Source organism: Bicyclus anynana, chromosome 22 (genome assembly GCF_947172395.1).
Source record: "Bicyclus anynana chromosome 22, ilBicAnyn1.1, whole genome shotgun sequence".
In the NCBI taxonomy this organism is placed as follows: Eukaryota; Metazoa; Arthropoda; class Insecta; order Lepidoptera; family Nymphalidae; genus Bicyclus; species Bicyclus anynana.
Genome location: NC_069104.1, coordinates 3,907,075 through 3,921,622, shown reverse-complemented (window position 1 = coordinate 3,921,622; position 14,548 = coordinate 3,907,075). Strand labels below are relative to the sequence as shown.

The window sequence follows — 14,548 nt, the reverse complement described above, 5'->3', positions numbered from 1 at the left end:
GAAACCGAAATGCGTGTGGATTTTCATCCCCCTCCTAACAAGTTTGGCCGCTTTTATCTTAAACTAGCGGACGCCCGCGACTTCGTCCGCGTGGAATTCAGTTTTTCACAAATTCCGCGGGAACCATGGAATTTTTCGGGATGAAAAGTAGCCCATGTGTTAATCCAGAGTAAAATCTATTTCCATTCCAAATTTCAGCCAAATCGCTTCAGTAACCGCAGCGTAAAGGAGGAACAAACATACTTACACACAAACTTTCGTCTTTATAATATTAGTGTGATTGCGTCATCACTTGCCATCAGATGAAATTGTAGTCAAGAGCTATAGCTTGTAAGCTAGAAATAAATAAAATCCAGGATTCAAACCTCGTGATAACACCCCACATGCTAATCACTGCACCAACGAGGTTACAAGAGTTAAGTAACTTACACATTACGTCAAATACATTTAAAGGTGGAAACAATCTGTTTGTCTAGACATTCTCGTTAATACAACAAACAGCGCCGGGTGCAGTGACTACAGGGGAAAGCAATTAGCCAATTATCCCGGCCACTGAGCGCTGGCGATAAGCTAAGATAAACACGAGATACCTGACACCATCTTAGCCTAGACCGTAGACAAAGAAAAATTTAGAAGAGTTATTAAATATCACGTGTTTCCAAGGCTCAGACCAATTATAGAAAGACCTGTATCGCACTCATAGTCACGAACAAAATTGTCTGTCATTTTCTGAGGAAAACGAGCTATGATTTTGTATATATGTATATCTTATGCAAAACTAGAAGTTTTTGCCCGTTTTTTACACAATTCAGTTACACAAAAAAAAAAAAAAAAACATACATACAGCCGAACGTAGAACCTCCTCCTTTTTGGAAGTCGGTTAAAAAGGTATTTTTGGTAGTAAGTAAGTAAAAGGTATTATTAAAGGAGCTCTTTAACGGACGAACACGATTACAACTATTTAACATCGATTCTATAGACACAGTTTTTATAATCGCATTAGATCGTTGATCATATACTTTGAAAGTAACGTCTAGTAAGGCAGGTCCTATACAATAATTGGTCTGAGTTCAAAAGACCGGAAGAGTTTTCTACACATGACCGCCAAACTTCAGCTGGAAGAAGGCACCTAATGATGATGACCTTAAGGATATAAAGCACAGTGCACATCAACGCTTATTCTGTTGCAAACACATCTTAATGTATAGAGGGCGCCTTACCATATTCATAAATGGCTACTTAAACTTTAAGTGAGCTTAAGTCTTCATTCTTTATGCCTAGGCCTTACACTTATTAAGTTATTCCTTTGAGTAAACTTCGTGAAAGCGCGCGTTAAGTTAATGGTTGTGGGTTTTAAGGTTAGGAAATTGACTACCATTTTAACCGACTTTTGTATTGTTTGAAGGGTTTCCATTTACAATACCGGATGTACGAGTATTACTTAGACAGCAATTATTAACTGGCGTATAATAAGACAAGTTAGTAAAATTATCAACAAAGCTAAATGCATATGAAGTGACAACGGGGCACATAGTTTGAAAAATCGATGGAAGTTGAGGACCCATCATTACTATGGATTTCAAGGTTAAATCCTTTAAGCCAAATAAGCACCAGTTCACCCATGAATAAAGAAAGGGAGCAGAAATGCTTCATTGTATTATAGGAGGACGGATGCAAGATGAGAGCGGCAACGAAGGAAAGTTGCCTAAAAGACAATCTCTTCCCGAAGTAATGTTCACATCGGTACCGGGAAGGACGGTGAATGTAGGAGATTTTAATCCGTAACGCGCTGTGTATCGGTGAAGTCGGACATCATCATACAGGCTACGTCATCATAAGCAGATTTCAAATTAATTAACGTAGTAAGAAAATCGAGTGATACATCACAAGTCAACATTGCGAGCGAGCAAGATGCGTTCGGCGCTTATTAATATTACCTTGTTTTCCTTAGACAATAGAGATAATAACAGAGATATCAACAGAGATAATAAGTAATTACCTCATTCGCAGGTCTTCTCTTATAAAGCAGATTTCAAATTAATTAACGTAGTATTAAAATCGAGTGATACATCACAAGTCAACATTGCGAGCGAGCAAGATGCGTTCATCGCTTATTAATATTACCTAGTTTTCCTTAGTCAATAGAGATAATAACAGAGATATCAACAGAGATAATAAGTAATTACCTCATTCGCAGGTCTTCTCTTATAAAGCAGATTTCAAATTAATTAACGTAGTATGAAAATCGAGTGATACATCACGAGTCAGCATTCCGGCATGCTGGGCGAGCGAGATGCGTTCGGCGCTTATTAATAATGTAGCCAGTACTTACCGGACCGTTGTGAATTATTCATCCGCCGCCGGGAGGTCGTAGACTTTGAAAATGGTCTAGCTCATTGTTGTAGAGATACGCGATGTGGTAGATTGTGTGATCTATGAATTTTAAAGGAGCAACTGATTTTCTTGCCGGCCTAAGAAATTTTGTCTTCCAAACTATACAAAATTAGGCTAGATATAATTTTATGAAACATGGTTTTTTTTTATCGTTAGAAACCAAATCACATGGAGAAGGGCATTAATTAAGAAGGTAATTGTAATTCAGGGTAAAATCGAAGGTATATAGGAATAACAGATCTGATCGACCACTTGATCACGTGAAATGTGGCCCATACATTCTTTTAATTTTCGAAGCGTTTGCGTTTGTAGAAAGAGACTTGTCACGTGGTTAGGTACAGGCCCACAAACGCAGTACAAAATTTGTGTAGAAGAATTACAAAAATACAGGAGAAATGGCGACGGGTTTGTGAAGTGTGCCACAAGCCCTGATATGGCGACCACAACCTCACTCAAGAGTGTGACGATGAAGACAAATAAAATCCAAACATCACGATACTGAACCACCTTGATGTCGTCAGTCCACCTGGTGGGGGCTCGACCAACACAGCGTTTTCTAGTGCGGGGTCGCCATTCCAGCACTTTGGGACCCTAACTTCCATCGGCTCTTCGAACTATGTGCCCCGCCCATTGCCACTTCAGCTTCGCAACTCATTGAGCTATGTCGGTGACTTTGGTTTTTCTGCGGATCTCCTCATTTCTGTTTCGTTCACGCAGAGATACTCCTAACATAGCTCGTTCCATCGCCCGCTGTGTGACTCTGAGCCTTCTTATGAGGCCCATAGTTAGCGACCAAGTCTCGGTACCATAGGTCATCATTGGCAACACGCACTGTTGAAATTCTTCAGGCACTGAGGAATTTCGGACGAAAAGACATCGCGAAGTTTCCCGAATGCAGCCCAGCCGAGTTGGATACGGCGGTTCAATTTCTCGAAACCTACCTAACTGGATAATATGTCCTAGGTATATCTATGTATTCGTCTACAATTTCGAGTGCAGCGTTCTCAACTATAACTGGGTGGAAAATTTGTCAAAATGAACGGAATTTCGTGTAGTCAAATTCGCGGGCACAGCTAGTGTACTCGTAATTCAGAGCATGCCGTTTATATTAATTCAAAGAACCACCTGATTTGGTTAACACCATGCCACTTCCATTGTAAAAGATCTTTGTCAATTGCAAGGAATTGTAGTGTTTATCTCTAACTTAGAATACAGAGGAATATTTCAGTATCTGATCCATTATCGCCCATCTCATGCCTTATTGAGCTGTTTTTTTCTAAAAAAAACCCCAACTCGTATAGAGCTATCGGTATAACTTGACGGTTTTATTATACTGTTATATCTAGGCTGTGCGATTTGATGCCCTTCTATGGTCGCATCTAGTCGTCAAGCAACACGGGGAGGTGATAAGTTAGGTTCTCGTTTGATACTAAAGCTTACAGTTTGAGTCAACGCATAACGACAAACTGGTTCGGAAGCAGTAAATTGTTTTTTATTACTGAAACCAGATGGTGAACCACCGTTTTGATTTGATAGGTGATTATTATCTAAACCTCTTAAATGGAAATGCCGACTCGAATTGGGTTTTTCCTTTGGTTTTTTTTTAACCGTCCTATAGTATCCCATATATAAGTTACCGTAAAATTGTAAAACATGTTAATTTATAATCTCACTCGTGATATTGTAATCTGCCGTCATTTTGTGAGCTGAAAATACTGATTACAATTTAACGTGTTATTTTTCGGTATATTATAATCTATCGGAAGTGAAGAAACATAAATACAGTATTGCGCATTAAAAGATATTAACAAAACAATAATGGTTTTTTGCAAGCGCATAATTAACATAAGCGCAATAATACAGACAATATGCCTTGTAAAGGTGTAATAAGGATTTTTTTGACGTGATACTAAAACGAAATCTTTATATGACGGGATACTAAAACGAAAATAATTAACGTATTTAGTATTTTTATTGCATAAATCTCAGAAAGCGTAAGTGTAAGGTTATAAATAAACGATAGTTTTTATTGTTGAACAAACGAAATACTCGATTAAATAAAATATTAGTAATTTGTAAAATATTTTAGTAATCCTTTTTGTAATTTAAAAGGGAAAGTTATATCGAATAAAAAGAAACTATTTTTATATATTCTTCAGAACAACATTGCAATTCTGCTATAAAATGCAATACGTTGATTCACTACAGCTCAGGCGCATTTCGATTAGGTACTCTAATTGACCCAGTGGTCCGGTAAATTGGTAGGAGGGGTAAGTAGCACATTCTCCCCCGTAACGGCTACATTTCTTTATGTATGTAGTGAACAAACAGTATATTTTTTCGTTTTCTTTGATTGGCAAGCCTGTTTATGTGTCACAAACTACTATAATAGTTCACAAAGTTACTTACGCACACTATTAAGAAAGTAAATTGTACTTACAACTGTGGCGAACGAACTCTTTCGTTCGCCCACTTTAGGTCAGGCCATCTACATCTTCATCTACATTCACATTCCAGATTCATTTCATATTTAGAATTACCTTGACCGCGCATACGTGGATATATTGTTTCGCCCTTTCAATACATCTTTACCACTTCATCATTCCACACTGCTTCATCTATTTGTTAACCTTTTATTTTATATCCTTTTACAATATTGTTATAATAAGTAAAGTGAATAAATCTACATACCAATACAATCGTCATCTTCATATCAATAAACGAATATATCAAACCTCCATGGCGATACAACGCTAACGATATTTGTTAAGGATGGATATAATACTTTAACAGGTATTAAGAAACATCACGTTAAATGATATATGAAACTGGGTTTGTAGCTATGTGGCGCGTCGATTCTGTTTCTACAATCGCTAACGCTTCGAAAACTATAAAAATGCATGGGAATGACAGATCAGATCAATAACTTGATCGCTTAACCTGTCGGTTACGAATGTCACTCTTATACATTTTTTTAATTTTCGAAGCGTTAGCGTTTGTAGAAAGAGAACCGACTTATAACTGCAGGTCCTGGTTAACTTGCATATGAAGGAACTTGAATTTCAATTTAAAAAAATATTGAATTTAAATTTTTAACTGAAGTAAGTAATATATATTATCTATTTCTATAATATAAGGCTGATTAAACGGGCCAGGCTACCCTCCTTACAGGAGGATATGGAGCTTAGACCCACCACGCCAATGTGAGTTGACGGAGTCATGCTTACATACGCCAATGAGAATACGCATAATTTAATATAAATAATATTTGTTATCGCATCAAAATTCATTTATTTGAATTAGGCTTAGTTTACAAGCACTTTTGAAAGGTCAAGATTATGGCATAATTTAATTAAATTTAATGGTGGTAATAATAGACGAAAACTTAAAACTAAAGTTACGAGGGTTCCAAACGCGCCTTGGTCCGAGAAGAGCCCACAGCAAACTCAGCCAAGGTTTTTTTTTGTTTACCACCATTTTACAAACTTATTTAAAACTAAGCACACAGTCGTATTTTACAGGTTACCGCCAAGCTTTTTTTATATATATTTCTAACTAGGAACTTTCAATAATCTAAATTTTAATTAATCAGGATCATAATTTTAATAAAACCGTTATCTTTCAGGTATAGAGACGAGGCGTTGTGCTGGTCTGACAGGTAATAAACAAATATACCTATTATCCTACTTCCTACACTATCCTACTAATATTATAAAGGCGAAACTTTGTGTGTAAGTGTGTAAGTATGTTTGCTCCTCTTTTACGCTGCGGCTACTGAAGCGATTTGGCCGAAATTTGGAATGGAAATAGATTTTACTTTGGATTAACACATAGGCTTTTCATCCCGGAAAAATCCATCGTTCCCGCTAGATTTGTAAAAACTGAATTCCACGCGGACGAAGTCGCGGGCGTCCGCTAGTATAACATATTTCTTTAATAAAAGACGGTACAGAATACTGCAGCGTATAACCTTGATGATGGGCTGGACCGGCTATCTTCGCAAGTCACCACAGTCAGAATGTTTATTCGAAGTGAGGTTTTTTTATTCTTTGCAAGTTAACCCTTGACTACAATCTCACCTGATGATAAGTGGTGATGCAATCTAAGATGGAAGCGCGCTAAGTTGTTAGGAGGAGGATGAAAATCTACACCCCTTTCGGTTTGTAGACGACATCGTACCTACCGGAACGCTAAATCGCTTGGCGGTACATCTTTGTCGGTAGGGTAGCCATGGCCGAAGCCTCCCACCAGCTAGACCTGGACCAATTAAGAAAACCTCAATCGGTCCAGCCGGGGATCGAACCCAGGACCTCCGTCTTGTTAGTCCACTGCGCATACCACTGCGCCACGGAGGCCGTCAAAAAGTAATGTTTTTTTTTATTCTTTACAAGTTAGCTCTTGACTACAATCTCACCTGAAGGTAAGTGATGATGCAATCTAAGATGGAAGCGGGCTAACTCGTTAGGAGGAGGATGAAAATCTACACCCCTTTCGATTTCTAGACGACATCGTACCGGAACGCTAAATCGCTTGGCGGTACCAAAAGCCTCCCACCAGCCAGACCTGTACCAATTAAAAAAACCTCAACTGGCCCAGCCGGTAATTGAACCCAGGACCTCCGTCTTGTTAGTCCACCGCGCATACCACTGCGCCACGGCGGCATATATCGGGTATGAATATAATTAATACCAATTTATTAAGTGATTCACCTTGGACAGTTATTTGGATGCCTTTTTTCGTATGTTTGTTTTATTGATCGGTCAAATAAACGTCCGAAGGCCAAGGTTAATTTCTTGTGGACAAATCGTTCAATTTATCAAAGCAAACTTGAAGAATCGGTCAACATTGATCTAACTAATATTATAAATGCGAAAGTTTGGATGGATGATTGTTATTCGATCACGTCAGAACGGTTGAACGATACCTACCTACTGGATGAAAGGAGACCATCTCCTTTCATCCAGTAGGTAGGTATCGTTACATACTTATTACAGGTCCACTCTTGTAAGGATTTTATTAAAATCTAAATAGGTAAGTGAATAAATCTAACTAAATAAAAAGAAATAAATAAAATTAAAACCCAAGATTTCGACTTAAATCAAGATGGCGTATTTTTCAGATTTAACTTTAAAAAATATAGAAGGTGGTAGAATCTTTACAAATAGTCAACTGACGTGTCAAAAGTGCTTGTAAACTGAGCCACAGTAGATATAACACTGAGCCTACTTGAAATAAATGATTTTTGATTTGATTTGATTTGATAGTACGCTTAAAAAAATATAGTATTTTTCACATTTAACTATAAAAAAAATATATTATTTTGTGGGCTATGCAAAAAATCAACAATAAAAACAATATTCATTTACTCTAGTTGCATTTTTCAAGATTTACTTGTCTTAAATAAGAGTAGGTAGGTATGCTTTTTCACATCTGATTTAAAAATTTTTGAAAACCAATTTTTTTTATTTGTTTGTTTAATGTTTGGAATAATAAGATAGACAAATTCGGATAGGCTAGATGTTGCATCTGCCAAAAACTAAATATTAATATCAGTGTTGAAAATATAGTATTTTTGCGTAATATATATTTCTTTCAACAGTATATACAACGTGTCCCAAAATTCAACGATAAGCGGGCGCCAAAAGATTGACCTGCTCATGAGCACTTAAGGAAAAATAATAAAAAAAATATACCTAAATTTTTTTTTTAGTTACAAAATAAATTTTAAAATTCTTTGAAAATTTACACCTTGTATGATATTTTGAACTACCGCAGCTACAATTTCTTAAATATGCTTAAGATTTTTTTTGTATCGGAACCTAAGTAGTACTACTATTCACCACAACTCTTAAAAACACCACAATGCCCGCAGTTTTTACACAAAAAAATATCAAAATATTTTTTTTCCCTCAAATTTTTAAAGATTTTTACTTTCAGTCTACTTTGACTCATGGTCTTGCAAAAAAAAGTATGAACACCGCTATGGCAAGTTATTTTCAAAGTTGACGCAACTAATCAAGATTTCAAAATAGTATAATACCCTAAGATAACTAGTCGCAAAAAAAAAATATGCGTACCATTTGTAAACAAGAACTAAATTTCTAAAATGTTTTTGCTCCTAGAAATCACTTTTACTTTATGCACAAAATGATGTGAGTCATACGTTGCAATTTCCTAGAATTTTAATGGAACGAACGATAACATTTAAAAATAAGAGAGAGAGAGAGAGAGAAAGATAGCGATAAGTATACGTTAGAGAGGGATAGACAGATGTTCTTTGTTGAATGACAATGATGCAGGTAAAGAAAATCCTGTTCCCAGCAAGTCAGTACGCTCTGCTCCTTTGTTTACTGCGCAACTTTCCGTATTCAATTGACGTGGCTCTCGTACTAACGACTTTTGGCTTTGCATTTTGGACTGGACTTAAGTGATCTGCAAACTGAACTGACCTGGCATTATTTTGGACTGTGCCTGTGTTTTGTGAATTGGACTTTTGGTGTATTTTGGACTGTTTAGCGTTATCATGCCGCAACCATACACGCCGATGGAATACGCTAACATGCATCTCATTTATGGAGAATGTCGGTGCAATGCTAACGCTGCTAGCAGATTGTATCGAGAAAGGTACCCAAACGCTCAAAGATATCCAGATTATCGGGTATTTATGAATGTGCATCAAGCGTTTTCGGAGGGTCGTTTGCCGTCAGCTAGAAGAAACGCTGGAAGACCTAGATCGGAATGCGATGAAGAAGTTCTCAATGAAATAAACATTGATTCAACTACCTCAGTGCGTGCCATAGAAGCAGCTACGGGAATCCCAAAAAGTTCAGCACATCGAATACTAAAACGTCATCGGCTACACCCATATCATTACAGACGTGTACAAACGTTACTATCACGGGACTATCCACTGCGGATCGCATTTTGCCGAGTGATGCTTCAAAAGCATCGGGAAGATCCTCAGTTCTTGGATAAAGTACTATGGTCGGATGAAACAACCTGCAAGAAAGATGGCTATTTAAATCTTCACAACCTACACAGCTGGAGCAATGAGAATCCGCACCTGATGAGAGAAGACAAATCCCAATATCAATTTAAGGTCAACTTATGGACGGGCATTTTAAATGGAAAAGTGATTGGGCCTTTTGAATTACAAGGAAACTTAGATGGGGACAGTTATTTGAACTTTTTACAAAATGATTTGCAAGAATTACTAGAAGACGTCCCCCTAAGCGACCTTCAAAATATGTGGTATCAAAATGATGGTTGCCCAGCTCACTACGCTCGTCCTGTGAGACAATACCTAGACCACGAGTATCCGGGGCGTTGGATCGGGCGACTTGGTCCTATCCTATGGCCACCCCGATCACCCGACCTAAACCCCCTGGATTTCTTTTATTGGGGTTGTCTCAAAGACAGGATCTACGCAAAACCGATTACGACATTGGACGAGCTTCGGCAAAAAATCACTCAGGCTGCGGCACATATCAATGCTAGAAGATATGCGCGAAAAATAAAACGGTCGTTTTTAAGGCGATGTCGTGCCTGTATTAATGCCGGTGGAAAACAATTCGAACATTTACTTTAATGTTGTGTAATTAAAATAACAAACACATTTTTGGAACATAGTAAAATTTATTACTAACAACAAGAACAATTAAGAAATTTGGTTCTTGTTTACAAATGGTACGCATATTTTTTTTTGTGACTAGTTATCCTAGGGTATTATACTATTTTGAAATCTTGATTAGTTGCGTCAACTTTGAAAATAACTTGCCATAGCGGTGTTCATACTTTTTTTTGCAAGACCATGAGTCAAAGTAGACTGAAAGTAAAAATCTTTAAAAATTTGAGGGAAAAAAAATATTTTGATATTTTTTTGTGTAAAAACTGCGGGCATTGTGGTGTTTTTAAGAGTTGTGGTGAATAGTAGTACTACTTAGGTTCCGATACAAAAAAAATCTTAAGCATATTTAAGAAATTGTAGCTGCGGTAGTTCAAAATATCATACAAGGTGTAAATTTTCAAAGAATTTTAAAATTTATTTTGTAACTAAAAAAAAATTTAGGTATATTTTTTTTATTATTTTTCCTTAAGTGCTCATGAGCAGGTCAATCTTTTGGCGCCCGCTTATCGTTGAATTTTGGGACACGTTGTATATAGTACGCAGATTCGAAATATAGTACAATATATTTCGTAGTATATATATATTTCGGAAAGTGCTCACGGGATCTTTTTAATCTAGTCCCTCCATCCCCATTCTACTACAGAACAGCGAGACTCCGTGCAAATTGGCATCCTTTTGTTGTCGATGTCCAGTCGACTCGCACAAAACGTTTCGCATCGACGTTTCTAATAAGAACAGCGAAGATGTGGAATGCCCTTCCAGCTTCTGTGTTTCCTAACACTTATGATTTGTGCACCTTCAAGACAAGAGTGAATAGGCATTTTCTAGGCAAGCGCGCTCCAACCTAGACCTCATCATTGCTTTCCACCAGGTATGATTGTAGTCAAGCGCAAGTCTATTATGAATAAAAAAAATACTATAAGTATGTATTACTTAATAGTACGGTTGGCAACCGTAGCTACTGGGTATCAAAACCTAGACTATTCATACCATTGAGCTATAGAGACTCAAAGTTTTGTTTGCCAGCTCAAATTATTCGAACACAACGTCATGACAGCAAACACCGCTGTCCACTCTAATATTTTAATCTCGGCCACACAAATATTTGCACACCGAACTAATCCCGTGGATTTCGTGTACAATTTGATTTAGGAACGGATAGTGGACTTTGTTTTGTTTAGCCCCGGATTTGTCTGTCTTGAGAGGAAGGGAAGAATATCTAAACAAAAATTATAAAGAGGAATACTTTTTGTATGTCATTCAAACATTACTGGGCCGATGTGAAAAATTCTTTCACCAATAGAAAGCTACATTACAGTAACAAAAGCTGTGTTAGGAGTATCTCTGCGTGATCGAATCAGAAATGAGGAAATCCGCAAAAGAACCAAAGTCACCGACATAGCTCAAGTTACGAAGCTGAAGTGGCAATGGGCGGGGCACATAGTTCGAAGAGCCGATCGGCGTTGGGGTCCCAAAATGCTGAAATAGCGACCCCCTACTAGAAAGAGCAGTGTTGGTTGACATACGGTCCTACTTCCGTTGGAATACCGGAATAAAAAAAAAACATAGACCCTAATTGAGAAGCTCCCCCTTTTTTTGAAGTCGGCTTATAAGTAGCCTAAGTTACTCCTAATATCGTTAGCTATCTGTCAAAAGCCGTGATGGCTCAGTATATATAACCTCTGCCTGATTTCGGAGGTTGTAGGTTCGAATCCGGTACGAGGCCTGCACCTCCAACTTTTCAGTTGTGTGCATTTTAAGAAATTAAATATCACGTGTATCAAACGGTGAATGCAAAACATCGTGAGGAAACCTGCATACCAGAAAAATTTCCTGCGTGTGAGAAGTCTGCCAATCAGCATTGGGCCAACGTGGTAGACTATTGACCTCTCTCATTCTGAGCGGAGACTCGAGCTCAGTAGTGAGTCGAATATGGGTTGATAATGATGATGATGATGATGATGATGATGATGAAATGCCAATTAAAACCAGTCTAAATCGGTCCATCCAGTCCAACCAATAAAATTTACCAGATGGTTGCATTACAGAAACTGCTCTATCCTAGCTCTTTATTTTGGTATAGCACTGTAATGTTTGAAGAAAAACAATATAAAACCCTCCGGATGCATACAATGGGTCAACACATCCCACATTACGGTTATATTAAAGTTGAGACACTTGAACGGAACGGGGCAATCATGCGGTTTCAATTGGATATCGACATCCCCTGCCAAGGGGCGGTCAGCGATGGCTTATTTTGTGGCTTGGAAAACAATGGCTATTTGTTTAGGGTTGTGCCAACATCACACTTTGTATTTCACACAATTTTAATCAATAAATTATTTATTTATTTGTTTAAATATTTGAAAATCGTTGCAGAGGTTAATCTCAAAGTAGAATTATTTCCCTGGGCTCTATGTTTTAACACGATTAATAAAATAATAAAGTAATTTGACAATATTTTGAAACAAGTGTAGTATTCATTAGTTAGGAATATTAATATGCATATATAAATGCTTGATAGCCCAGTGGATATGACCTCTGCCTCCGATTCCGGAGAGTGTGGGTTCGAATCCGGTCCGGGGCATGCACCTCCAACTTTTTAGTTATGTGCATTATAAGAAATTAAATATCACGTGTCTCAAACGGTGAAGGAAAACATCATGAGGAAACCTGCACACCACAGAATTTTTTAATTCACTGCGTGTGTGAAGTCTGCCAATCTCTCATTCTAAGAGGAGATCGAGCTCAGCAGTGAGCCGTTTAAGGGTTGATAAAGATGATATAAGTGCTTTTTCGAATTAGCTCTCTGGCACAAAAAGCTCCATACTCACAACTACTAAAATATAAAAGTTCAATGAATAGTAGCGGTTTCCTTAAGTTTTCTTAAAAACTACAGGCTCGCTGTTCGTTTTTATTTTAGAAGTTTGATTACCAGTGAAACTAAAATTATATTATGCTTATTATGCACCAGGATGAAGGGTGCAAAGTTCATTTTTAAGAGTATAATAAGAGTAAATTGCATTTTTAAGAGTATAATATGTTATAGGCCATGGTTTTCTTGTGTTGAGTCAATCAATAAATTTGAAATAAAAAGAAAGTGAAGAAAATATTGTGTATCTTCGTTGTTCAACCCTAAAACATTGGGTCAAACCGGTCACCGTTTAAGGGTTAGGGGCGCTATGTATCGCGGTGAGCAATTACGGCGGATTTGGGGCCATAATGACCGCGTGACGCCGCGGCGGGTTGCGATTGTTGTTTAATTGTTTTATAGCTTGAATTACGATACCACATCCGGTGATTGTTGTGCTGAAGTTGAAACAACATATAATACACGTTTAAGTTTAGGAAATACATAACTAACTGCTAAGACCACAGATTGTACAAGTAATGGCGTTTTTAAAATGGTTACTTAACTTTAAAATTAAATAAATTGACTCAAGGCACTCAAAAAAACCCAAAATCCTCGTTTACTACAAGGAAGCCCAAACAATAGGTGTTTGTGTCAAACAACAAAACATGACACATCGTACTTTCGGTCCGAGAAAAATGCACTCTACAAAAAGTAAATAATCAATGTATTTGCACAAATATATTTAAATAAAACAATCGATTATAAACTTTATGTAGTAAAACATAAGGGCTGGTTTAACTGCAAATTAATATAGGTAACATGTTCCGGTACACGCATATTATAATTGTTGTTTTAACGCGTGTGACGTTCAAGATATGTTGTAAAAATTGACGGCTCTGTTCAGAGAATAAATACCATAAATTAATTATTTCTTTGATAATAGTATTTTAAATCAAATGTATTTGCAATATGACAATTATCACAAATGATATTTTTTATAAAGCGCACGCTGGATTTCTTTCGGCCCATAAGAGAAGATGCAACCCAAGAATGTTTCATGTTTGTAACCTCATAACTTCGTTATTTATTAACTAATTGTATTTTTTTTTGTTTCAAAGAATCACATGCTGTGTTAAATGTTGTTTAAGGAAGTCCTGCCAGCAAAAACGCAAGATTATTGTACAAAATAGTTAAAGATAATTTAGATAAACGTAGGTAATATTAATTAGTCTTATATATTTTGACGGCCTCCGTGGCGCAGTGGTATGCGCGGTGGATTTAAAAGACGGAGGTCCTGGGTTCGATTCCCGGCTGGGCAGATTGAAATTTTCTTAATTTGTCCAGGTCTGGCTGGTGGGAGGCTTCGGCCGTGGCTAGTTACCACCCTACCGGCAAAGACGTACCGCCAAGCGATTTAGCGTTACGGTACGATGCCGCGTAGAAACCGAAAGGGGTGTGGATTTTCATCCTCCTCCTAACAAATTAGCCCGCTTCCATCTTAGACTGCATCATCACTTACCATCAGGTGAGATTGTAGTCAAGGGCTAACTTGTAAAGAATAAAAAAAAAAAAAAAATAGCTTTAGTCAATGGATATTTTTACCTTATGTAGCATAACGAGAGCTACATAGTCACTTTAGTGACTAAGCTCTTTAAAAGAGAATAAAAAAAAAA

At 37.3% G+C, this 14,548-nt stretch overlaps 1 protein-coding gene across 2 annotated transcripts in view; it reads left to right on the top strand.

Annotated features, from left to right (window-relative positions):
* LOC112046576 (protein trachealess) overlaps nt 1-14,548 on the top strand; it is a 262,436-nt gene that overhangs the window by 44,179 nt on the left and 203,709 nt on the right. For both annotated transcript variants that reach the window (XM_052888412.1, XM_052888411.1), the window contains exon 2: nt 6,020-6,052. In XM_052888412.1, the coding sequence (XP_052744372.1) occupies nt 6,020-6,052 (33 nt within the window). The remainder of the gene's footprint in view (nt 1-6,019; nt 6,053-14,548) is intronic.